At 44.5% G+C, this 25,155-nt stretch overlaps 1 protein-coding gene across 3 annotated transcripts in view; it reads left to right on the forward strand.

Annotated features, from left to right (window-relative positions):
• LOC146074800 (carboxypeptidase A2-like) overlaps positions 1-24,355 on the forward strand; it is a 63,192-nt gene extending 38,837 nt beyond the window's left edge. For all 3 annotated transcript variants that reach the window (XM_083183309.1, XM_083183308.1, XM_083183310.1), the window contains exons 7-11: positions 13,393-13,503; positions 15,516-15,606; positions 18,108-18,307; positions 18,514-18,598; positions 22,606-24,355. In XM_083183309.1, the coding sequence (XP_083039435.1) occupies positions 13,393-13,503; positions 15,516-15,606; positions 18,108-18,307; positions 18,514-18,598; positions 22,606-22,793 (675 nt within the window). In that variant the 3' untranslated portion in view covers positions 22,794-24,355. The remainder of the gene's footprint in view (positions 1-13,392; positions 13,504-15,515; positions 15,607-18,107; positions 18,308-18,513; positions 18,599-22,605) is intronic.
• Positions 24,356-25,155: the final 800 nt, after the last annotated feature.

Raw genomic sequence — 25,155 nt, forward strand, 5'->3', positions numbered from 1 at the left:
CCAATAAATATATAAAAATAAAAAAGAAAATGCTTGGTGGATGTCCTGCAATATGTTATATGCTCACCCTGTCTTTCCCAACCTCCAGTGGCCAACAGTGTCTTTCCCAACCTCCAGTGGCCAACAGAATTCCTCAGCCTGGGTGTCTCTTTTTAGGCTGTCCGTGGCTGCCACTCTGGCTCTGCTGCATCCTGCAGGAGTTGTATCTTAATTACATATAGGGTGAAATGTAATAAGGTGAGATATTTAGAAAGCAAGAGATTTGGTAAGAAATCTCCAGTTTCTTTAAAGCGGCAATCATTTACACTTCAAAATCAAACTGGCTTTGCAGAGTAAATGATTGCCGCTTTAAAACAACATGGAGATTTCTTACCAAATCTCTCACTTTCTGAATCTTTCATCCTATTACATTTCACCCATAGTCTCCATTCTAATGCATATTGTGCAGTGAAAGACACTTTTTCAGGGATGACTTATTCAATGATCCTGGGGAAACACTGGATGACATTTTAAAATGATTTAGCTGATTCTGTCAAGTCAGAAAGACAAAATATGTCATCCAGTGTGTATGCACCCCCATGCGTCCTCAGCGACATCCTCTCATCAGTACTTGCCGGCCAACGGATGATATTGTTAGTGTGAGCCATGCTGTGGAATGCAGCATTGGTCCCATTATGCAAGATGTCGCTGGGTAAACATGTGGTCCAGTTAGGGCCAGATCAAGGGAGGGGGCTCAGAGGGTCAGTACCCATGGGCCCCTCTCTATCTAGGGCCCCCTGTGGTTAGCATGTATTTAAAATATATATTTTTTTTTAGCTAAAGGTTTTGTCTATGGGAGTGGGGTAGATTGCCAAAGGTTTTGGATCCTATAGCTGTGACCCCATAAGTAATTTAGCACCATTTTATGTGACTTCAGGCTATGTGCATCTACTGTACTTCTGGCTTGTGTGTTGTCTTTCCACGCAGTGTGGGTACATCCACTCCTGGCTGCTGTACTGTCTCTCCATGTTGTGTGTAGTGTACAACTCTTGGCTGCTGTGCAGACTTCCTGCTGTGTCCATCCACTGCTGGCTGCTTTGCTGACTCCATGCTGTCTCTACCCACTCCTGGCTGCTGTGGTGACTCCATGTATGTCATCCTGTCCAGTTTTTTGAGCTGACCTACGTCGACTCCAGTTCCCTCAGACTCCTTAGTATAATATTGTCTGAGATAGGTTATTACAGTACTGACATTTAGCAAATTTTTTATTATTTTTTATAGTGCAGGAATATATTATACATCTATTGTACTGGTGCGTCACAGTAACTCCACAGGCCATACCCCTTTACACTGAGGTCCACACTGACTCCACACGGTGTGAACAATTGTTTACAAAAGACAGTTAAAAATATTGTTTATTTATAATGGGAACTGGTGTGTATTTTGTACTAGAGTGCCTTTGTTTGCAACTTCACACTGCAATGCAGTTAGTATTGTGGCAAAAAGTAAAAAAAAAAATTGTTAATTTATTTGTACAGCTGCTACATTCTGTATCGCATTGCTATGTTCGCAACTTCACATAAATATAAGACATGCTTGTCATCTCTTAAAGTATGAGAAATGTAGTTTACAACTTATGTGTGTTCACCAGTATGGATAATGCTAATGATCAGTCAAGAGAGGAGCAGGAGCAGCAACCAAATACTAGCACTGTTGCCACCACTTATGATGATACTAGTTCTTCAAGGTCATCAACTAATGCCGATGCCCAAGGGCATAGATGATATAAGTCACGGCATCTGAAATAAAATAAAAATACGATTTTACTTGGAAATAGAGAAAACATATCTAAGAAAAGTTTGCTACAGAAAAACATAAAATTCTCAACATTCTATTCACCACACGCAGTGGTGGGAAAAGATCTGCCTTTATTTCTGTGGTGGTTCTGCAGTTAGACAAACAGAGTAACCCGGTGGATACTAAAGGTAACCTTACGGCCACGGATCAGCAACAGGAGTGTCAAACACCAACTATAACCGGCTGGGCTGTGCTGAACAGATGGGGATTTTAAAGACCACCAATCACAGGAGGCCCAGAGGGGGCAGGTATTTAATTATAAAACTATTGACAGGTGAAGTGCTGCATGTAGAATCATTTCCTGAAGTTACTAGTTATCCAGGGATGCCGCTGTCTTCCGTTGTCCTCCTTGCCAAGCAGCAAGTGACAACAACCATCACCCCCTGCGTGTTTTTATGCACCATCCCTAGACAAACGCTGGGATTCGGCAGCCCCTGGATTATTGGATGTGGGAGCCGGGGCTACGCTAAAAGAGAGCTGCTAACACATTCTTGAGGAGAGTATAGGGGTGTCCACCTTAACTATACATGTGTAATAGCACCCCTGTCATGGTGTAGTGCATGGGTCCTCAAACGGCGGCCCTTCAGATGTGGTGAAACTACAAATCCCAGCATGCCTTGCCACAGTTTTCTTATAAGGGAGTGTTAAAACTGTGGCAAGGCATGCTGGGAATTGTAGTTTCACAACATCTGGAGGGCCGCAGTCTGAGGACCCATGCAGAGGCGTAGGGAGGGCGGAGCCACCGGAGCTCCTGCTCCGGGCGCCGATTGGTGGAATGGCGCCACCGGCCCGCCCCCCCTTCGCAAATGATACCTTCACGCATTCAAGTATGCCAGGTAGGGCAGCGTGCGCCGGCGGCTGCCCTGCCCTACCCGGCGCCTGCCTCCGTCCTGCCCTGCTCGCCCGGCCCCTGCCGCCAAGCGTCACGGACGGTGAGGCCGGGCGGCGGGCTGAATCCTCTATCTTCTAAATTGCTGCTGCTGCCCTGTCCGGCTTCCGGGCAGCGCAGCTTAGCAGCACCAAAGACTGACTCCTCCCAGACTCACCCCCTCCTCCCTGGCTACAGCAGCGTAATCAGCCTTACCAAGAGCTGGCTGTAGCCGCCCTGGAGGAGGAGAAGTTTTGCTGCTGCCGCCCTGTTACTCCTTAATGAAGGTTTTTTTTTTTTAAAACACTAATTAATGTATTTAAAAATAGAAATAAACATAATAAACTTGGGGTTTGGGATTCGTGGGGCGGGGGGGGGGGGGGGGGAGCCGAGGGAGAGGGAGAGAGTGAATCTCTCTGGCTTCTGCTGCCACCCCGGCCATGCTGTGTGCTGTATTTATCTTTATTCTTTATCTGTATGTATATATATACATATATATATAGCGCAGCAGATTCCGTTACAGTGTCTTATATAGCGCAGCAGATTCCGTTACAGTGTCTTATATAGCGCAGCAGATTCCGTTACAGCGTCTTATATAGTGCAGCAGATTCCGTTACAGTGTCTTATATAGCGCAGCAGATTCCGATACAGCGTCTTATATAGCGCAGCAGATTCCGATACAGCGTCTTATATAGCGCAGCAGATTCCGTTACAGCAACTTATATAGTGCAGCAGATTCCGTTACAGCGTCTTATATAGTGCAGCAGATTCCGTTACAGTGTCTTATATAGTGCAGCAGATTCCGTTACAGCGTCTTATATAGCGCAGCAGATTCCGTTACAGCGTCTTATATAGCGCAGCAGATTCCGTTACAGCGTCTTATATAGCGCAGCAGATTCCGTTACAGTGTCTTATATAACGCAGCAGATTCCGTTACAGTGTCTTATATAGCGCAGCAGATTCCGTTACAGCGTCTTATATAGTGCAGCAGATTCCGTTACAGTGTCTTATATAGTGCAGCAGATTCCGTTACAGCGTCTTATATAGCACAGCAGATTCCGTTACAGTGTCTTATATAGCGCAGCAGATTCAGTTACAGTGTCTTATATAGTGCAGCAGATTCCGTTACAGCGTCTTATATAGCGCAGCAGATTCCGTTACAGTGTCTTATATAGCGCAGCAGATTCCGTTACAGCGTCTTATATAGCGCAGCAGATTCCGTTACAGCGTCTTATATAGCGCAGCGGATTCCGTTACAGTGTCTTATATAGCGCAGCAGATTCCGTTACAGCATCTTATATAGCGCAGCAGATTCCGTTACAGCGTCTTATATATCGCAGCAGATTCCGTTACAGCGTCTTATATAGCGCAGCAGATTCCGTTACAGCGTCTTATATAGCGCAGCAGATTACGTATGTAACATGCCAACACATGTTAGCCGCTCCCCCAATTCATTACCGGGGGGAGGGGGGGGACAAAATATGTCCTTGCTCCGGGCACCATAGCACCTAGCTACACCGCTGACCACAGATAGAATACTACACAAAGTGACAATGACAATAATTTATTATTCATAATATTTATTATCTGATCACCACTGCAAGCCAATAGGAGTTAAGGTTAAACACATACAATAAACATTAGCACCTTACTTAATGATAATCGTAGTCTCAATGTTTGCAATCAAATTTACATAGTCAAAAAGGCACTGAAAAAAAGGTGTTTGGCAAATGGCAGAAATCACTTACGCTAACAAACATTTAAAGATAATCATCAGCATCAAATAACGTAAAGGCAAGGAATGTATATTATCATTAAAACTGGCATAATATCCAAACTGTCTACTGGGTGGTGTTATACACCAAGTAAGCATGTTCAATTACTGCATTTTAGGTTCCGCAGTAGTATTAGTGTCTTTATCTACTAGGTCCTGTTCATCAAGTGCGAGTAACTGAGACAATATCAATGTGTCCAATAAATACTTGCAAAAAGGGGTTTCCGGGTTTTATACTAGACTGATCAGTGAATTTATACCCAGTGAAAGTCAGGTTCACGTGGCAGAGCTACAGTATGTGCTTTAATGATTATTGAAAGTTATAAAGAACAATGTTATTCCAAGAAATGTAGCAATCTGAAAATGCAGTCACATGGTACAAGCCACTAGGTATGCATACAACAATTACAGTTCATACAAAGTTATATTGGCAGCTGGTAGGGGTAAATTATACACTTCAACGGAGTCGTATGATTCCCTTGCCCTATGTAGCCTGCCTGTAGGTCTTGTGGTCAATATAGCCCCACACGGAGCTCAATAGCAGCTTGTGAATTTATGTAACTGAGCCTGCCCTAAGATGTACCACAAAGGTCCCTGACCTGTGTCCCTCTTTTGGAGTCCCACCATCCTGTGGGAGGCTTAGCAGGGAGTACCTGACAGGGATGTCACACGATTTAGGACAAGAAGGGGGTCAGTTCGGCCTGTTGGGCTCTATTAGGGTTCCAGGTGTGTTGTGGGGCGCCGATGGGTGGAGGCTACGCAGTCTCTCTGGGGGCCGGCAACGGCCGTGTGGCCTTATGGCACCTGAGTCAGACGCGGGCTCCTGCTGTTCACCTCTCCTAACTGTTCCGGCTGCACACACCAGTGTGGGGACTCTGTTTGCTGCGACTAAGGTGCCCATACATGATACAATTATTGTATACAATATCGCATCTCATCGCATCTCAGTTTTGCGATGAGATGAGATCTAGTACAAAAAGTATGTGCAGCACATACCTTTTGTACTAGATCTGATCTGATCTCATCTCATTGCAAAACCGAGATGCGATGAGATGCGATATTGTATACAATATTGAATACAATAATTATAACGTGTATGGGCACCTTTACTTCTGCATACCCTCCAATGGTACCGATTTATCCGTTACAGTACCGTGTTCTAATGGCCTGTACTGGCTAAATTCCCCTGTACAGATTGTACTGTTTTTTTAGCTGCAGCGCTTGACAGGCGCCGCCTTCCTTCACCTATCTCTCAGAGGAGGCCGGACTCTGGGAGCTGTCGTTTCAGACACTGTCGGCTGTTCCCCAGGGAGCTTGAGGGGGAGCTGCCAAAAAAGACTACAACTCCAAAGGTGCACCAAGGGGGGGCACGGCAGGCCCGCCTCCTCCTGCTTGGGGATAGAGTAGACTGTTGAAGAAACGTCATGCTGGAGTGTTTACTGTGCAGGGCTTCAGGGACAATGAAGCACAGCGCAGCAGGAGAGGACCAGCGCTGGGCGGGGGACAAGGAGCAGGGCAGGTTTCCCGTAGCCATGCCCCTACGAGTTTTTTGCACCAATTTCTGACCCTCAGATGTTGGAGAGTATGCTTCCCATGGTGTTGTGGTCAACCGTGTCTTCCTACTAAGGCGACAGTGGCGTAACTATAAATTTTGCTCCACCCTGCCAAAAATGTTGTGGTGCACCTGCGCTGCGGCTGTCAGTGTGTCCAGCAGGTGCTGGCGCCCACATAGACCCCAATGTGGCTTGCTCCCCCACGCAGCAGCTGGGGCTGCCTTACAGTAGTTACGCCACTGTAAGGCGACCTCTATGTGAGCTGCTCTCCTTGCTTGCGGCTAGAACCACTTCAGTATTCTGACATTTCCCATCATGCCTGGGTCCACGTATACCTGGAGGGGGAATATAATAGTGTTCTCCATGCACCACACTGTTTACTTGCCTGCTGCCAGTTCCGACTTCACATGACCTCACGTGCCTGACTTGCTGCTCTCTAAGACTGGACCTTCTCAGTCTCCTCCCACGGTGTCGAGTCCACCTCCTTCGTTTCATGCCATGCTTCCACCAATCGGGGCATTTGTTGGGTTTCCCACTCTGCAGGGAAACGACACCTCCAGGTTCTCTTTCAGGCTGCATTGGTTGCCTGGCAACCAGTTAAGGGCTTTAACCCTCACAGTCCCAGTCCAGAAAAGAGCTCTAGGCGGCATTAGGGATGGCCATCATTGCAATTGCCAGCAATGGCAATAGTGCAACTGGTCATCAATAGTGTTAAAATATACAATGGATGACCATCAATGTTTTGGGTGTGGATCGTATTGTCGACCTGACCGTCGACACCATTGGGTTCTAGGTCGACATGGGTGAAGGTCAACAGGTGTCTAGGTCTACATGGGTTTAGGTCGACAAATGTGTTAGGTCAACAGGTTGCGAGGTTGACATGGGTTTTTTTACAGTTTTTTGACCCGAATGTTGACACAGTCGACATGGACACAGTTGGAAGTCAACTGCAGCCCCTCGCATCGCTCTCTATGCTTGCAATACTTCAGTGCCCACTAAGCTATTTGTAAAGTAATCCACGTCCGGTCGCCACGCTTCGGGCTCGGGCTATATAAAATCAACTCCACGCCGATGTGGATAGTAGGGGTATGAAAAGGTCAGAGGACGCGTTCCGCCGCCGCTCGCCACGCTTCGGGGTGGCGTGGATAGTGGGAGGGGGGTGCCTAAAACCTCATTGTATGTCATACAATGATATAATTGTATAGGTAATGTAATGGCATCGTACAACATATATATGCGGGAGGTGCGATGCGATGCGATCCCTCGGGGCTAAGAGAGCAGTGAATAAATGACATAGGAAAATCGGATCGCATTGCACGGCCGTTAAAATGGCCCATGCGATGCGATTTTCCTACGATACCGTACGTAAGAAACTTGGACGCCGTGATAATACACAAGTACCTTTTATTCTCCCACCACGCCCTAGTGATGAAATACCGTCTGTCGGCACATGTCGGCTCAAAAAACAGTGAAAAAACCCATGTCAACTTTGTGACCTGTCGACTTAACCCATGTCGACCTAACGCATTTGTCGACCTAAAACAGCATCGACCTTGTCCCATGATGACCTAGACACCTGTCGACCTTCATCCATGTCGACCTAGAACCCTGTCGACCTTGTTGCCTGTCGACCCAACGGTGTCCACCTAATGACTGCCGACCTAAGTCAGGTCAACACTACGACAGTATCCCAACGTTTTTACATATTGATGGTCATCCATTTTATTGACTGATTGACCTGTGGGACAATCAAAAGATGGGGGTGGGGCGGAGCTATGCCTTGTGTCCCAGCACTTTGAAAAAAAAGCATAAGCAAAACATCAGTTTTGCTGTTCCATCGATGGAGGGAATGGCCGATGGTCGATGGCCATCCCTAGGCAGCATTGGCTGCAGTTCTAGTGTGAATGTTTAAACAGAGATTCCTTGGGTACAAGTGAGCCTGACATGCAGGGGCGGATCCAGGATAAAATGACAGGGGGGGCACCATGATAAAAGAGGGTTTAGGTGGGGGAGGGCCAGTGTTAGTGGTGCCAGTGTACATGCTAAGAGAGCGGCAGAGAGAGGGTGGGAATGGGATTAAAAATAGGCCCTGGCTTTTAAAGTACGCAGGCCCACCATGGCAACAAAAGTGAAGGATGTAGTTGTGCGCGCGCCGAAGGCGCGCTCTGGAAAAGGGGGTGTGGCCACTCAACAGGGGGCATGTCCTTGACTGTAGTGTACAACACCATATACAACTTCTACACATTATACAACAAAATACTAGACCCCATTATACTTGCCCCTTACACATGATGCCAAATGGAATGAGCCAAAATTCACATAATGCCACACGGATTGTGTCAAAATTCACATAATGCCACATGGATTGAGCCAAAATTCACATAATGCCAACTGGATTGAGCCAAAATTCACATAATGCCACATGGATTGTGTCAAAATTCACATAATGCCACATGGATTGTGTCAAAATTCACATAATGCCACACGGATTGAGTCAAAATTCACATAATGCCACATGGATTGTGTCAAAATTCACATAATGCCACACGGATTGAGCCAAAATTCACATAATGCCAAATGGATTGTGTCAAAATTCACATAATGCCAAATGGATTGTGTCAAAATTCACATAATGCCACATGGATTGTGTCAAAATTCACATAATGCCAAATGGATTGAGCCAAAATTCACATAATGCCAAATGGATTGTGTCAAAATTCACATAATGCCACATGGATTGTGTCAAAATTCACATAATGCCAAATGGATTGAGCCAAAATTCACATAATGCCTCACGGATTGAGCCAAATTCATAAGATGCCATATGGATTGAGCCAAAATTCACATAATGCCACACGGATTGAGCCAAAATTCACATAATGCCACATAGATTGAGCCAAAATTCACATAATGCCACATGGATTGAGCCAAAATTCACATAATGCCACATGGATTGTGTCAAAATTCACATAATGCCACACGGATTGAGCCAAAATTCACATAATGCCAAATGGATTGTGTCAAAATTCACATAATGCCAAATGTATTGTGTCAAAATTCACATAATGCCACATGGATTGTGTCAAAATTCACATAATGCCAAATGGATTGAGCCAAAATTCACATAATGCCTCACGGATTGAGCCAAATTCATAAGATGCCATATGGATTGAGCCAAAATTCACATAATGCCACACGGATTGAGCCAAAATTCACATAATGCCACATAGATTGAGCCAAAATTCACATAATGCCACATGGATTGAGCCAAAATTCACATAATGCCACATGGATTGTGTCAAAATTCACATAATGCCACACGGATTGAGCCAAAATTCACATAATGCCAAATGGATTGTGTCAAAATTCACATAATGCCAAATGTATTGTGTCAAAATTCACATAATGCCACATGGATTGTGTCAAAATTCACATAATGCCAAATGGATTGAGCCAAAATTCACATAATGCCACATGGATTGTGTCAAAATTCACATAATGCCAAATGGATTGAGCCAAAATTCACATAATGCCAAATGGATTGTGTCAAAATTCACATAATGCCACACAGATTGAGCCAAAATTCACATAATGCCACACGGATTGAGACAAAATTCACATAATGTCACACGGATTGAGCCAGAATTCACATAATGCCACACAGATTAAGACAAAATTCACAATACGCTTCATAAACAGGGACATTGTCTACCAAAGGCACGCATTAAACATTTACACCATAATGTCCATTACACGTTAAGTAACACAGCATGATGTCCATTATGTATTATGCCAAACACCATAATGCCTATTAAAAATTATGCTACATACAGTAAGTGCTACTTATCTACATGCTCATTGCCAAGGGTTCCATGCTCATTGCCAGAGGTTCCATGCTTGTTGCCATGTGGGATTACATGCTCATTGCCAATGGGGAATACATGCTCGTGGTAAATGGGGGACAGCCGCCACCAGGCAGAAGTGATAGCTACTGACAGTGGCAGAGCCTGGCTGTATTCCGAGCACTGCAGGTCCCAGCTATTTGAAATAATACCCATTTCACACCAGAAAATGCATTCCCAGGTTGGCCCCTTTTACACCAGCCTAGTCCCTGCATTTTCTGGTGTGAGGGGGAGAGAAAACCACCCCTCCCCCCCTTTAACCAGTTATCTCATTTAACCGGCTATATCTTCGGAACTAACTGACCCATTTACATGACACAAGTATCATATTGAAGAACTTTTGAGTGGGCTTTGAATGATTTTGGTCCAGTAAAACTGGAACGTTTGGTTCCAGAGTAATCTGCCCTCAAAGAACATGAACAGCCATGAAATTACATTTCAAAAATAAAAAAAAATCGATTTACACGCTATATCTCTGGAACCGATTGACCGATATGGACCATCCTGGTATCATATTGAAGGCCCAGCGATTTGGAATTGAATAACATCAATCACAAGCTCCTGTCATGCCAGGGGGGGAACTGGCAGCTGTCGGAACCGGGTGGGGGTCGGAATTGACGGGTCCCATATTATCCTATGGGGGAAACATTTTACAGCTTTGCCAGGCGATATCTCCGGTTCCCGGGGGGCTAGAGACATGGGGCTAGGCTCGTTGGAAAGCTCTGGTCCTCATCTACAAAATGAATGACAGGGGGGGCACGTGCCCGGGTGCCCCCCCTTGAATCCGCCACTGCTGACATGTCTCGCACTGTCCTCGTGGAAAAGCTTCTTTCACCTCTTTCCACCATTTATGCACCATCTGCACATGGGGGAGCAGTTTAAGAACATTTGGTGATGATGACATAACAGAAATTGAGGTGCTTGTGTGGATGTGAAACATGATGAGAGGGATAATTGGGTAGATCTGACACTAATGAGGAGTATGAGGATGTTAATGATATTGTTTGTGTAATTTAGTTCAGTTCTTGCCAGTGATAAAAAGAAAGTAATTATGGTGCCTAGGTATAAGACCAAAAAACTCTGCAATCTCTAGGCCTAAACTGGATAAAAATGATATTGTGAGCTGTATGATGGTCAACATTGAATGGAAATGACTTGTTATAAATGTCATTGTGGGTTAATTATACTGTAGAAATGAAAAAGCAAAAATGTACTTTTAGTAGTTTTATCAATTAAAAAAAAATACAGATCCAAAACCAAAACATGAGGGTCGGTGCACGTCTCTACCTTAACTACAATATAAGAAATAGGCTTGAATTAAATGATACTATCAATATACCATACGACAGCATAGCGCCCATATTTTGAAAACCCAGCAGCGGGACTTTGCATGCCACAGGTGGTTACGCTCAAAACGGGGAGCAAGTTTGTGTTTGCAGGACCATTCCCCTGGTGCTTGATGTTTTGGGTGTACGACCACATGTCACAACCCCATTTCTCGCCATGGGGCTTGTCCAATGCTTTGGGAGCTGTTGAGCAGCCCCCCCATCCTCAGTGGCGCTCAGTTATGCAGACTTGCAGAGCGGCTCCTACAGAGAGGTTCCCCAACCTACAACCCCAACCCCGCATGCAAGACACCTTGGCCAATGAGTGTGCCAGCGGGACAGTGGCCAACACCCTGGACTGTCCTGCTGAATTGGGGTAGTTGGGGGGTATGCAACATTAACAATGGAAAGATCATTTATTCTAATATTGATATTTAAACGTGATAGTATGGTCATTAGGTCAACACACCTAAGGTCGACATGCATTGCGTCAACCACAGAAATTCGACATGGGGTTAGGTCGATAGGGTGTTAAATCCTAGTAAATCCCAAATCGATGGACAATAAGTAAGTTTTGCAGTTTACATAATGTGTCCGCAAACTTTTACCCTTCATTCCTAACTACGGGCGAACCAATGCGTAGCGCCACATAGTGTACCATTTCAGCGTATCTCACGCTACACTGATACCCTTATGGCGGTATCCTTCACAGTATTATGTACTTAAACACACTCTCAATGTACCAGGTATTATTCCTGTAGACTCTTCCGCTTATTGCGAATACATTACACGAGACTTGGTATAAATTCGGAGTAAGGGTACAAAGTCCTTCACCGTATGTATTTAGTCCCTAATGGACAAATGGGTAACAGAATATGAAACAATCACACCATATACAAATCTCGATACAATTCTTAACAATTACTAAGGAAAAGGGGGAAAAAATGCAAGCACAATCACCTACAGTACAATTTACAACAATACAAAGGCACAGTCAAGTAGACCGTCCCTAGCCCATGCGCAGCAATATATAGGGTCCAGACAATAGGGTACAGTAAAGTTCTTCATTGGCCAAGAGGTCAGGTTTCGCTTCTCCTGATTGGTACAGTAAAGATGCACAGCTGTGTCTTTGTACAAGGCTTTGTCATCATATATCCAGGGGTCATGCTGTGCATCTGGTTTCAACTGGATCTCTTTCAGTTCCTTCCTCATGGCAATGCATCATTTAAGATATATATTGTCCATAACTTCTGACTGGTATATGCTGCACTTTTCAGATAAGCACCGGAAAATTGCGAGTGAGAGACTGATCACATTGATACAAAAAATGTCCAGGGGAGATGGTGTATTTCCATTAATACCACGTGTAGCGATATTAAACCATATAACTATATTTTATTATTTGTGATCGTGGAGTATGGGTCTATGTGTATTAGTATGGCTGCCCTTTGAGCTAGCACAATAGTCCTACTTGCTTCTATACACTATTTACGTAAATATGCTAAATAAATTGGTGGCCATAGTATGCTAGTGCGGTGTGGATGCAATACGACTTCCACAAGGGTCATTAGGTCGACATGGGCAAGGTCGGCAGTCAAAAGGTCAACATGGGTTTTTCAAAAATAATTTGAGGCGGTATTTTATGCCCTACCCTCAACTAGGGCGTGGAGGATGAATAAAATAGTGATTGTAGAAAGGCACCGTGCTCGGAGCATGGCGTGCACAGCAAGCTATGCGAGGGGACGCAATGCACCAACACGGTGACCATGTTCACTGTGTCGGCAATCGGGACAAAATCGGGGGGAAAAAGTCAACCCTTTGAGCGTCGACCTACCTAATGCTTGTGTCGACCTAACCCCGTGTGGACATTCTGAGGTGTCAACCTAAGCCCATGTCGGATTTCAGTGGATGACCCAATGCATGTCAACCTTTGTTTGTTGTGTCAACCCCATCTGATGTGCATGAATGGGAAGTAGGAGTCCATGGCGTTTTTCAACATTTTGTTTACATGTTTACATCATTATGACATTAATGTGCAGAACAGCTTTATTTGCTTATTCCTGAGCTATTTAAATGTCTGCAATTAGGGTTAATTAAACTGTTTTGCCTACAAGTAGTAATCTTCTTTTTAAAGCTTGCCTCTGACTATGGGAAGGATGCATCTGTAACATCGCTATTGAACAGTTATGACGTGTTTCTCATGATTGTCGCAAACCCTGATGGATATGCATTCAATCACACAACGGTAAGTGTCATGTTCTGTGTCTTAGTATTGCTACTAATTTATTTATTGAATACAATTAAACTAGTTTAATCTATTCATAATATTGTACAGCTAAAAAGAGAGGGCACAATAGAGAAGAATCTTATATAGGCACTGGCAGTGACGGAACTTGGTGGTGATGAGCGCAGGTGCAAAAATGTATTTTGGGCCCCCTTGCTCCACCCCAACCCAAGTTCACTGTATGCAACACGACAGTGGGAGACAGGGAGAGGCAGAGGGTAACAGGGAGAGGCAGGGGAGGCAAAATGTAACAGGGAAAAACAGTAGGTGACAGGAATAGCATGACAGGGACAGCAGTGGGCCCCTTAGACCTCAAGTAGGGTTACCAACTCATCCCTTTAATCCGGGACACATATTAATTACACTGGTTCTGTGGCAGTTTAAAACCAGGTGAAAGCCAGCCACAGAAAATGTGTTATTAATATGTGTCCTGTATTAAAGGGATTGGTCACCCTAACCTCAAGGGCCCAGGTGCAATTCACCTGCTGTACCAATAGTAGTTCCACCTCTGGGCACTGGGATTTTGGTTTTGATGTTGATCACTTGCACTAGATGTAGGATGAACTGCTGCCTTCTATATATGTTATGGATTAGAGAGGTAAATTAGAAATTCTCTGCCAACATAAAACCATGAGATTGTAGGCCTATTACATGTTAGTTACCTCTAATATGCAAAATAATTTACATTAGGGTGTATTATTCTATATACTAAAATCCTAATCACCTCGATGTTGTGCTGGCAGCCACTAGATGGCACACAGCTGAGCTCCGTTTAAGTACCAGCATTAGCTAGTAAGTTATAATTCACTAGTTATTTGAATGAGCACTGACATGATGACATCAAAACTCACTGTTCATAAAGATATATTAACATCACTCATGTATTACATAACTATAATAATGATGTAAAAGTACATTTTGCACATTATCGGCCTAATTCATCTTGGGTTGTAGTTTTGTGAAAACTCACAAACTTACAACCTGTGCCAGCAGGGAGGGCACAGCAGGGAGGCCACAGGGCATGCAACACAAAATGTTGTGGGTACATTGCTATTATGCGAGCCTGTCGCTATACAGTAAAACACTTGCACATCACTGCTTGCCTCTTGGCTGTGCAGCCTACTGTAGCTGCAAAGCTAGATGCAAGGCTGCATGTGACAACACAGAGGCCCTCCCCCAAATGGTATGGACAAACCTGTGTTGTCCGGACCATTCCCACAAAACACTTGGTCACCGCCCAGTTGCAATGTTGCTGCCCCCTGTCACTACTTAAACTAGAGTTGCAGCCATATTTGCCTACTTTTGAAAAATTGTTTCATGGAGATTACAACTCACATTATAATGTACAGTGCAGCGTCCATTTGAGGGGGTGTGTCTACCTATTCCTATGGGTGTATCTATTGTAACTTAGGGGTAGCAAGCAAAAACGAAAGTACAAAGCACAGTACTTGCTATACATTGACATCACGGCTTCATTGCACAGCAGGGCTAGACACAATGCCCACAGTAGTAGCATCGCTTACGCCCACAATGCCTGCAGTACTAGAGTCCCTTATGTGCACAATGCCCAGAGTACCAGGGTTGCTAACGCACACAATGCCATCAGTACTCTCGGGACACGCATGCGCAGTCTGTATGTTTGGGGAGGACCCGGCAAAAACTGGGAGGATAGGGGAACTTAGCGGGGCAGCGTTAGGCTCTGGTAAAAACCGTGATCCTCCCGCTGAATGCGGGAGGGTAGGCAACTCTGGTTGCAGCATGACTGCAGTTTCTGTGCTTGCACAATGGGGTACGTGCGTGCATGCTCAGATCCCCGGGAATTGCCTTTTAGTGATTTTCTGAGGTCTGCAGTGCTAGTTGAAATAGCCCCAATAATGTCTATATAGACTATTTATGAAACTTTCGTATAATGATAAACCTACCAGATGTTGTGAATTCTTGTTACTTTATCTACCTATTGTATGTTCTATTAGGACCGGATGTGGCGTAAAACCCGTTCCATTCATAGCAGTAGCAGATGTTTTGGTGTTGACCCCAACAGAAACTTTGATGCAGGATTTGGGGGTAAATATTATTGTTCAAGACATGGCTCCTATTCACCCTTTAATCCCCTACAAGCAATGTATTGTATTGCCTATATTAGTTACCTGAGTATACTGTTTTTAAGTTCATAAAAAGTAATAATAATGGACTATCTATTTTCCTGCAGTAGCAGCTGCACACTCCATCCTGCTGCAGGCTTGTGCAATTGCCTAGTTTGCCCAGAGCCGGCCCTGCCTGACACCATCTCCAGTCTTATGGCATTCAGGGTGCCATATGAAGTCTCTAAATCTGCAAAGTGATACATTGTAGCATCCGCAGCTTTTTTCAATACAAGCTTTGTTCTGCGCTGTATACAGACTCAAATTATACAAATGTCATATAATCATATTAAACTGAACAGTCACCTCATGCATCCTAGCCCAAAACAGTACCTAAACTCTTTGGAGAATTGGCACCCCTATCCCCCTGAATTCTGATAAACCTAACTCAAAGTAAATTTCCATCAATCGCCAACTTAGACCCAACTTAGTTAAAACAAGAATCTTAGTAAATTTACCCCTTATACTTAGATTTACCCCTTATACTTAGAATAATAAATAATTACTGTAGCTAAAAATAAACATGAGTAAAATCCTACAGAAAAAATGTGGAAATTAATAATATAATTATTAATAATAATTTTATTTATGTAGCCCTTTTGTTCCATAGGACTCAAAGTCGTTTTACCGATATTAAACATAGTATATAGATTTAGTATTACAGCCAGTTAAAGAAACAAAACTTAAGCCCTATACACAAAAGACCACTTTTAAAAAAAGTCTAATGTGTACACTCAAAATCGTTGCTGATGCACACTCCGGAGGTAGCCATCTAGTGGTGTAGCAAAGGGTTGGGTTCTTTGAGTTGACTACAGGAAGGCCAACATTCATTGGGTACCGGAGGACTCACCGGCAGTCGGGATTCTGACAGTCATTACCCCGACGTTGGAATCCTGACTGCTAAAAGCCGGACACACGGGCAGCGACTATTTTCCCTCGTTGGGGTCCACGACGATAACGCCCACAGCGTGGTGAATACAGCGAGCCAGCAAGGGGCTTCGTTGCAATCTCCCCGCTGTCTGAGTCCCCGCAGTCGGAATTCTGACATTGCGCTAATGACCGTCGGGATGTTATATCGCGCCCCATTCATAAGGCCGATTACTGAAGGTCGATAGGCCTTAGGTCAACACTAGGGATGCCAATCCAGGGACATTTTATCAATCCCAGATTTGGGATTGAAATCTGCTCAATCCCAGGATTGGCATCCTTAATTAAAAAAACATCCCCCCCAACCGACCGCCGCGCACACTATAACTTACTGATCTGTGCATGCTTCATGTCTGGCAGCAAAACACGAATACAGAATACATGATTAATTAAAACACAGGAAAATAGTACATTCCCATGTTTGATTGATGAAAGGATTTTTAGTAAATTTACCACATAGAATGGTGTAAACCAGGATCCATGTCCTCCACTTTCCCTCCATCCATGGTTATCAAAAATATTTAGGTGGATATTCAATCCCGGGTCATGACTGTTCTTGTCTAGCTTGACTGGCAATCCACAGATGGGATTCAATGTCCCGCCTGCCGAATGCCGAAAAGGGGGCGTGGGTGCTAGATACGGGCATGGATCATCGAGTTGCAGCCTGGGAGCTCGACAATCCATGGCCGTTCTCATTCTACTTCTAAAGTCGGGGCCGTTCTGCCGAGATCCCTGTTCAGTGCTGTTGGGGCACGCCACTAATTTATTTTCCCCATCGGGAATAGCGAGGGGAGATTGAATAACCCCCTTAATGTCCTAACTTTTATACTTTTATACTTCACAAAGGGGTAGATTTATTAAGTGACGATCAGGGGAATATGCACTATCCCCGTGCCTTATGACAGGGGATAGCGCTTCCCCTGATCTATGACACCCGCTGAGTGGGTGTCTTATGTGTGGCGGTGTGGGGCAGGAGGCATAGCGCAGCTACAATATTTTGTAGTGCGCGCCTGCCTCCTGTCTGATTTATGAACGGTCAGCATCGCTGACCGTTCCGCCTCCTGCAGCTATCGACTTTTACAGCTATGCCTACAGCAGGGACAGCGCTGCCCATGCTGCTGGCTCTGAGCTGCGCTGGGGATCTCGCGTGAGTAGCAAGATCCCGCACATGCCCAGTCCAGCCGGCCGGGGAGAAGCAGACAGCGCGTCAGTGTTAACTGAAGCGCTGTCGGCTGGAGGAGGCATCGCCGGAGGGTGGAGTTTGCACTCCCCCGCTTCAGCTGGCAAGATCTTAGTAGATCTTGTCGCTCTCCCCTCCTGCTTCGTCTCGCTACTGAGGCGAAGCAGGAAGTGTTATAGCGCCGCTATAATAAATCTACCCCAAAGTGTTCTCAAAGCTAAGGTATATTGTTTCTCTTTGTGAACCCTTAAAGTGTAACATACATAGCAGTAATTTAGATTTATCACCTACTTTTTTCATATATGAATTCTTTGCAGGACCTGGAGCCAGCTCTGATCCATGTTCTAATACATACTATGGGCCTCGAGCTGAGTCTGAGCTGGAAGTAAAAACCATTGCAGACTTCATTAGGAGACATGGCAATTTCAAAGGTTATGTGAGCATCCACAACTACTACCAGTACCTTCTCTTCCCTTATGGATACACGTGCGACCTCCCTAAGGACTATACTGAACTGGTGAGTTAGTAGAAGTCTCATGATCCTGATCTTCCTTTCCCTATACCTGGGCATTACGTTTGCAGCCAATAATATGGGCATCCCCATATATGAAATTCGAATCTAAGGAAAAAACATAAGAAAGCAGTGCTGTTATCTCTGTGTGTTATACACTGATTGGGAAGTGTTCATTATTATAAACTGCATATTTATTTTTATCTTTCTAGAACAATGTTGGTATTGCCGCAGCCAATGCACTGACCTCCTTGTATGGCACTCCATACACAGTTGGAACAATCTGCAATACGATCTGTAAGTAAATATGTAACATAACGCTGACCTTCTGTTTTAGTTCTATGCCTATAATAACTACCGTTTTGAGAGATTTTCAGCTGAAAGTCAGCAAGTGTGTATGGGCCAGAGATCCCGACTAGCGATGATGCGCGCTCCCGCATCGACGCTAGCAAAGTGGAAAGAAATTACCAGTTATCCCCTTAGCGCTGGTTGGAAATAAATTTCTTGTTTTCTTATTGGTTTACCCAAAAAGCAAAAACAGAAAAAAGGCACAATAGTGTAATACAGTTATTTTTCCAGTGATATTGATATATATGACACCGGTGATTGAACTGACTCGTACCCTTTTCTTATGTCTACTAACATGTAGACATTAGCGTTTTTGATAGGGGAGCGGTCACGTCACCGACGAATAGAATCTTTATCTCTTGCTCATAGAAAAGAGAAGGTACTGGATAGTGTAATACAGTTTTATTCTCTATGACATGGATACAATTGGTAAAAAGGTAGCAAGGTGGACTCTCACCGAAGCGTGTGGTCCACACACGTAAATGCAGACAAATGCGCAGATGTTACAAATGTTTGTGGAGGGTCCCAGGCGTCCCTGACAGTCTCCCAGCAATGTAGTCCCACCAAGCTTCCTCACTCCAGCTCACTTGACCCTCCACAAACATTTGTAACATCTGCGCATTTGTCTGCATTTACGTGTGTGGACCACACGCTTCGGTGAGAGTCCACCTTGCTACCTTTTTACCAATTGTATCCATGTCATAGAGAATAAAACTGTATTACACTATCCAGTACCTTCTCTTTTCTATGAGCAAGAGATAAAGATTCTATTCGTCGGTGACGTGACCGCTCCCCTATCAAAAACGCTAATGTCTACATGTTAGTAGACATAAGAAAAGGGTACGAGTCAGTTCAATCACCGGTGTCATATATATCAATATCACTGGAAAAATAACTGTATTACACTATTGTGCCATTTTTCTGTTTTTGCTCTTTGGGTAAACCAATAAGAAAACAAGAAATTTATTTCCAACCAGCGCTAAGGGGATAACTGGTAATTTCTTTCCAATTTGTTCACTTTTTGGTGTGAGTAGGTGACCCACACTTTCCAGTATATCCCTCAGCGAAGGTTTAGCGCAATATTTCCTTCCCACTACCCCCATTTCCAGACGCTAGCAAAGTGGTTAGTCTGCTGGTTTCACCAGCATGTTTGGGTGATGATGGTTCATTTTTCAACCGTCATCGCTCAGTGTGTATGGCGCTGCGTGATGATGGCTGAAATATGAACCAGTGCCAGCCCGGCGGAGAATACCAGTGTCCCTGTGGTCCATCCTCCTCCCTCCCCCCATCCAACTTGGCTGTCAGTATCCAGCCACTCCCTCCCCTGCTCCATACGGAGAACAATACATGCTGCCCGATCTCTTCCTCCCCTGCTCCATACTTACCACAGTACAGGCCACCCGCTCTGTCCCCCTGCTACGCTGCAGCACCACCATTCTAGTACACTATATACCAACAGGGCTGGTGCCAGTCACCGGAGCACCCCGGCCCTCACACGCTCTGGGGGGGGGGGGAGGATGCGGCCGCCGCTGCACTCCGGGGGGGGTGTCATACGGCATCCGCCGCTGCGCTTAACAGGGGGGATGGGAGTTGGTGGCGGGAGATGAGGCGGAGGAGGGGGCGGGACAGTGACTATGACCAGCACAGGGGGTCAGACTCCAGGGGGGGTGGAGGTTCATCCCACTCACCTGCTCCCAGCTCCTTTCTTCCTGCTCTCCTCGGCAGGACTCGAAGCTTTGCAGCTGCTGCTGATGCTATCTTCTGTGCTGCTCATTACCGCCCTCCAGTGGCCGGCGCCCTAGGCAAATGCCTAATGCTGCCTAGTGGTGGCGCCGGCCCTGCCTACCAATGTGGTATTTACTGATAAGCCAGTAAAATACTGTATACATTGCTGGCACAGGCCATCAATGTATGTTACTGGCACCACTGGTCAGCAATGCACAATTCTTTTTATGCCAGTAATATTTACATTGCTGGCACAGGCCAGCAATGTATTTAGTACTGGCACCACTGCCCACCAGTGCACATTTCTTTATATGCCAGTATTAGGGGTGTAGGTAGAACGGAGCTCTAGCTCCGGCCAGCAATGTATAAGTTACAGGCCAGCAATGTATAAGTTACCTGTTTTTTGTGTTCCCGGCTGTGACCTGGGTGGGCCAGTGGAGGGTACTGGAAACAGGAAACAAGGTTGTCTTATTTATTGTGAGGACATACACTGGGACACCAGGGAACAGCTTGTACCAAAGGGCTAGAGGAGACCAGGAACAGGGGCGCGGAGTCTAACTCACCGATGGTTTTCACCAGGGAGCCTTGTGTCACAAATCACGGTGCGCGATCGCATCTGCAGCTGCACCTGTTACCTTCATTCTGGTCTGCTCTGCGGCACAAGCCTGTCACCTGTGTCTCCTCCGGCTGTGGACCATGGAGCGATGACTCCTGTGTCTCCAAATCAAACTTGTTTTGCAGTGTAAATGATTGCCGCTTTAAATAAACTGAAGATTTCTTACCAAATCTCTCACTTTCTGATTCTCTCATCCTATTAAATTTCCCCGCATAACTCTTACCCTGATCCTATCCCCAGCACTTACTGTCTGGAACTGTCAGGATGCTACTGTCGGCATCCTGACCTTTAGGGTTTAAACTGCTGGGATTCAGAATGCATTCCATTTATAGTTCTCTGGGAAAGTTACATTGACATGTTGCACTATAATTTCACATAAAAGAAAAAAATAGTATATATAATCCAGGGCTGTCTTCAACACCGTATCATGCCTTGTTTATATGGTGCACTATAATATACATTGCTACTGTAACATTGTAAAGAGACATTAATACCCCTTTCAGACATACACAAAAATCCCGGGACACACGCATAATCCCAGGACTAGCATATGTCTGAATGGCTCTACCCAGGATTTTATTCAACTAAAAACCCGGGGTTAAACCGGGTTTAAAATCCCAGGTAGTATGTCTGAAAGGGGTATTCTTTACTTTTTAAAGCTTGTTTCACTGTAGTGAAAAAGTTTCTAAAATGTATATTGTAACATCTAAAATAATACTATCATTAAAAACTAAGATTGCCTGTTCATTTGACTAGTATCCTTTTTTACAGCACTACAGTATTAGTTTTGTAATGTAGAATACACTATAAAATTCTATTCTGAATAAGGATGCAGCTGCTAATAAGAAAACCTATGTTGCTTTTGAAGGTGCTAGAGAGCAAGTATAGGCAATGCTTGACACTGTTGCCACCAGAGGGCAATCTAGGATGTTCTCAGTTGCATTTGTGGGTTGTCCCTGTCCTATGATGAGCACTGTGATGCTGCTCCTCCACTCACTGAGGAGGCCTTCCCCTTGTGTACATCCATGCTCTTGAAAGTGCAAGCACTGAGTGTCCCACTTTCTGCATCTCTGCACACTGTAAAAGCCTCCATAAACTAAGCCGAGGTATTGCATGCTACAAGAATCACATATAATACCCTGACAAGTGACCAGGCAGCTCTGCAGCGGCTGGTTCACATACGATTTATCATATGCAGCCCTTTTGCATCTGATATATCGTATGCAATCCCATTCACTGTTGCCGAAGGCTGTTCGATCTGACATATCTTATGTGCAGCATTTCCGATCTCTGACTCCGATCCGTTGCGCACAGGACTGCACATCGGAATCGGCGATAAAACACATATGATTTGAACCTTTTCAACCAATTTCTTGGACCGATCTGTCAAAATCGGATAAAAGTGTCCCTCTAGTGTATGGCCAGCTTCGCACCATCGGTACATCTTGAAATGCCACTATTGGTGCATCATCGCCAGTGACACTAGCACAGCCCTATGTCGGGTGCTTGTGTGCACGTTAGCTTACTTTGAGATACATTAAGGCTTTATTGAAACATTTCAGATAATTGCATTGTTGGTAATAAGAATTGTATCTTGTTGTTTTCCTTCTTTCAGACCAAGCTAGTGGTTCAAGTATCGATTGGAGCTATGAATACGGAATCAAATACTCATTTGCCTTTGAGTTGAGGGACACTGGAGTCCATGGTTTTCTGCTTCCAGCCGATCAGATCATCCCAACAGCAGAGGAGACCTGGCTGGCGCTGATGAAGATTATGGAGCACATACGTGACAACCCTTACTAAACACGATGCCATATTGCAAAGTGCCTGTCACCGTCTGTACCAAAACATCAATAAAATACTCATCCTGTTTTTCTTGTGTATTTCATGCAACCAACAATCTTCTAGATTTCTATTCTTTTCATAGTTACAATTTTCTTAAAATTTCAGTTATGTTCCAAAATGTGTAAATGATTAAACCTATTCTGTTCTAGAGTTTGCAGATCTGGACTGAATACTGCTAGAAATAATAAGGAATTTTTAGATTTTATTGCTATAAGAATGATGTCATTAAAATCACCAAAAACAAACCGCCATCACAATACTGAATGTTTTAAAAAAAAACAACAACATAATTGTATTTCGTGATATTCTACTACTAAATCATATATATGAGCAGCTGACCAAGGCCCCTCCATCAGACACCACTGACTGTGGCCCCTGAGGTCATTCGGACAGGGAAGCAATGTTTTGCTACTGCGCATGAGCATTTATGCGCATGTTCAGGCTCCGTTTTCTGTCCCGTTTGCACAGAGCAGTGCAGGAGGGGAACGTGGAGGTGGGCACGGGTCACGCTCATGGGAATGCCCAGCATTTCATGGGCGTCCCCATGAAAATGCTGGGCGTTACCATGGTAATTTGCTCATGACACAGGTGCCGGGGGCGGGCAGCTGACCTCACTGGATGTCAGCTGCCCGCCCTGATCACGTACCAGGGCACCGCAAATCTGAGTCACCAGAAAGTGTGTCTGCCAATAAGCAGGCAGCGCTAGGAATGCTCCATTGAGGCATGCGCTGTACTGTTTAGGAAAAGTGACATCTGGTGGTCACAAAGTAGTATTGCAGGTTACAATTACAATATTATGTTTATAATGCGATTTATAATGGGACTTATAGCGCAAGGAGCTGGCGCGATTCGCATAACGCCCACTATGAGGTACGCAGCCACGATGTATGAGGACACATCTGTAGTTTTGCGAATGCTTTAGAAATCATTTGAAATCATCACATGCAAGGCTGCAAATGGATGTTTATGCAAAACATCCATTCGCATATGTTTGGGGATATTAGCAGTGTGAGAGGGGGGGGGGTGACGTTCGTGCGGGCGGCTGACGGCTTTTAGTTGGCGCGCAAAGCTGTGAAATTTGCAGCTTTGCGAGTCAACCAGAATGACCTCTAAAATGTCTTGAGGAGGAGAGATCTGACAAACTTGTTTCCAGGCAAATCTCCTGACCAAACCATAAAAACTACCTGTAATGATATTAGTGATAAGACACCAGGATAGTTTGCCAAGTAGACCCTGTGTTGTAAGAACAAAAGGGCTCTGCGAGGCTGCAGCCTCCTTCAGGGATAAAATGTCTGTTGAAATGAAGAAAGTTTTTCATTCTTTGGGGATCAGCTACAAGCTGGGAATGCTTCATATCTCTTATCCTTCTGAAACCCCCCATAATAGAAACGATTATGATTTTTTCTTTATTTTTGAAACGAATTGCAATATAATTTGTATGTCTATGTTTGTAATATTTTTTTCTAATCATACCTTGGAAATATTTTTTGGATTAAAAACATTAATTTGTCATATTCTCCAAGTTTCTTGCTGAACTTCCAAGGCTGTGAGATCAATGCCACATAACTGTGTAAATAAATGTGAAATATTAATATCTGTTTGGAGAAATTACATTATTTTTTGGTGGTAATGAAATTGTATATTTATCCTAAGTGACTGAGATGCTGCCAGTTTCTAGGTTATTGTTGAGACCAAACTGATTCAATAAATCCAATATAATAAAAGCCTAAAGCTGGGTACACACTGCACTAGTTTGTTAATATTTTGGGGTTGGTCCCCGGATGAACAATCTAGAGCAGCTGTTCTCAAACTGTGGGTCCCGAGTCCTGACCCCAAAGTGGGTCACAACTCCATGTTGCTGACCATCAGGCTAATGACTTTTCTAATCTCAGTCAGTGATTCAAGGAGTCTGAATATCTGTTGAATTATCTGTTATTTTAGACTCCTCCCATCATTTAGTGCCTCCACAGTGCTGCCATGTATGTGCTGTCTGCTACACATGTGATGTGATGACCTTCTGCAGTAACTTTCTGGGGTCCCGTAATTATTTTTATTGTCTGATGGGGTCCCAGAGCAAAATAGTTTGCGGCCCCTGATATAGAGCTTAAACACTAAACAATGTTGTTTAGTGAAGTCACCCGGCCCCCCGATTAACCTGCTGTTGTTAACTATATAGGCGTGTGTGGTGGTCGTTAACCACCCGGGGAAGTTAACAATATAGTGGGTGCACACTAGACCATGGAATCTCAAACTCAGTCTTCAGGACACCACACAGTTCACATTTTTCAGGACACCTGGCAGGTACACAGGTACACTCATT

The sequence above is a fragment of the Crinia signifera genome, chromosome 4 (genome assembly GCF_055691185.1).
Source record: "Crinia signifera chromosome 4, ASM5569118v1, whole genome shotgun sequence".
NCBI lineage: Eukaryota > Metazoa > Chordata > Amphibia > Anura > Myobatrachidae > Crinia > Crinia signifera.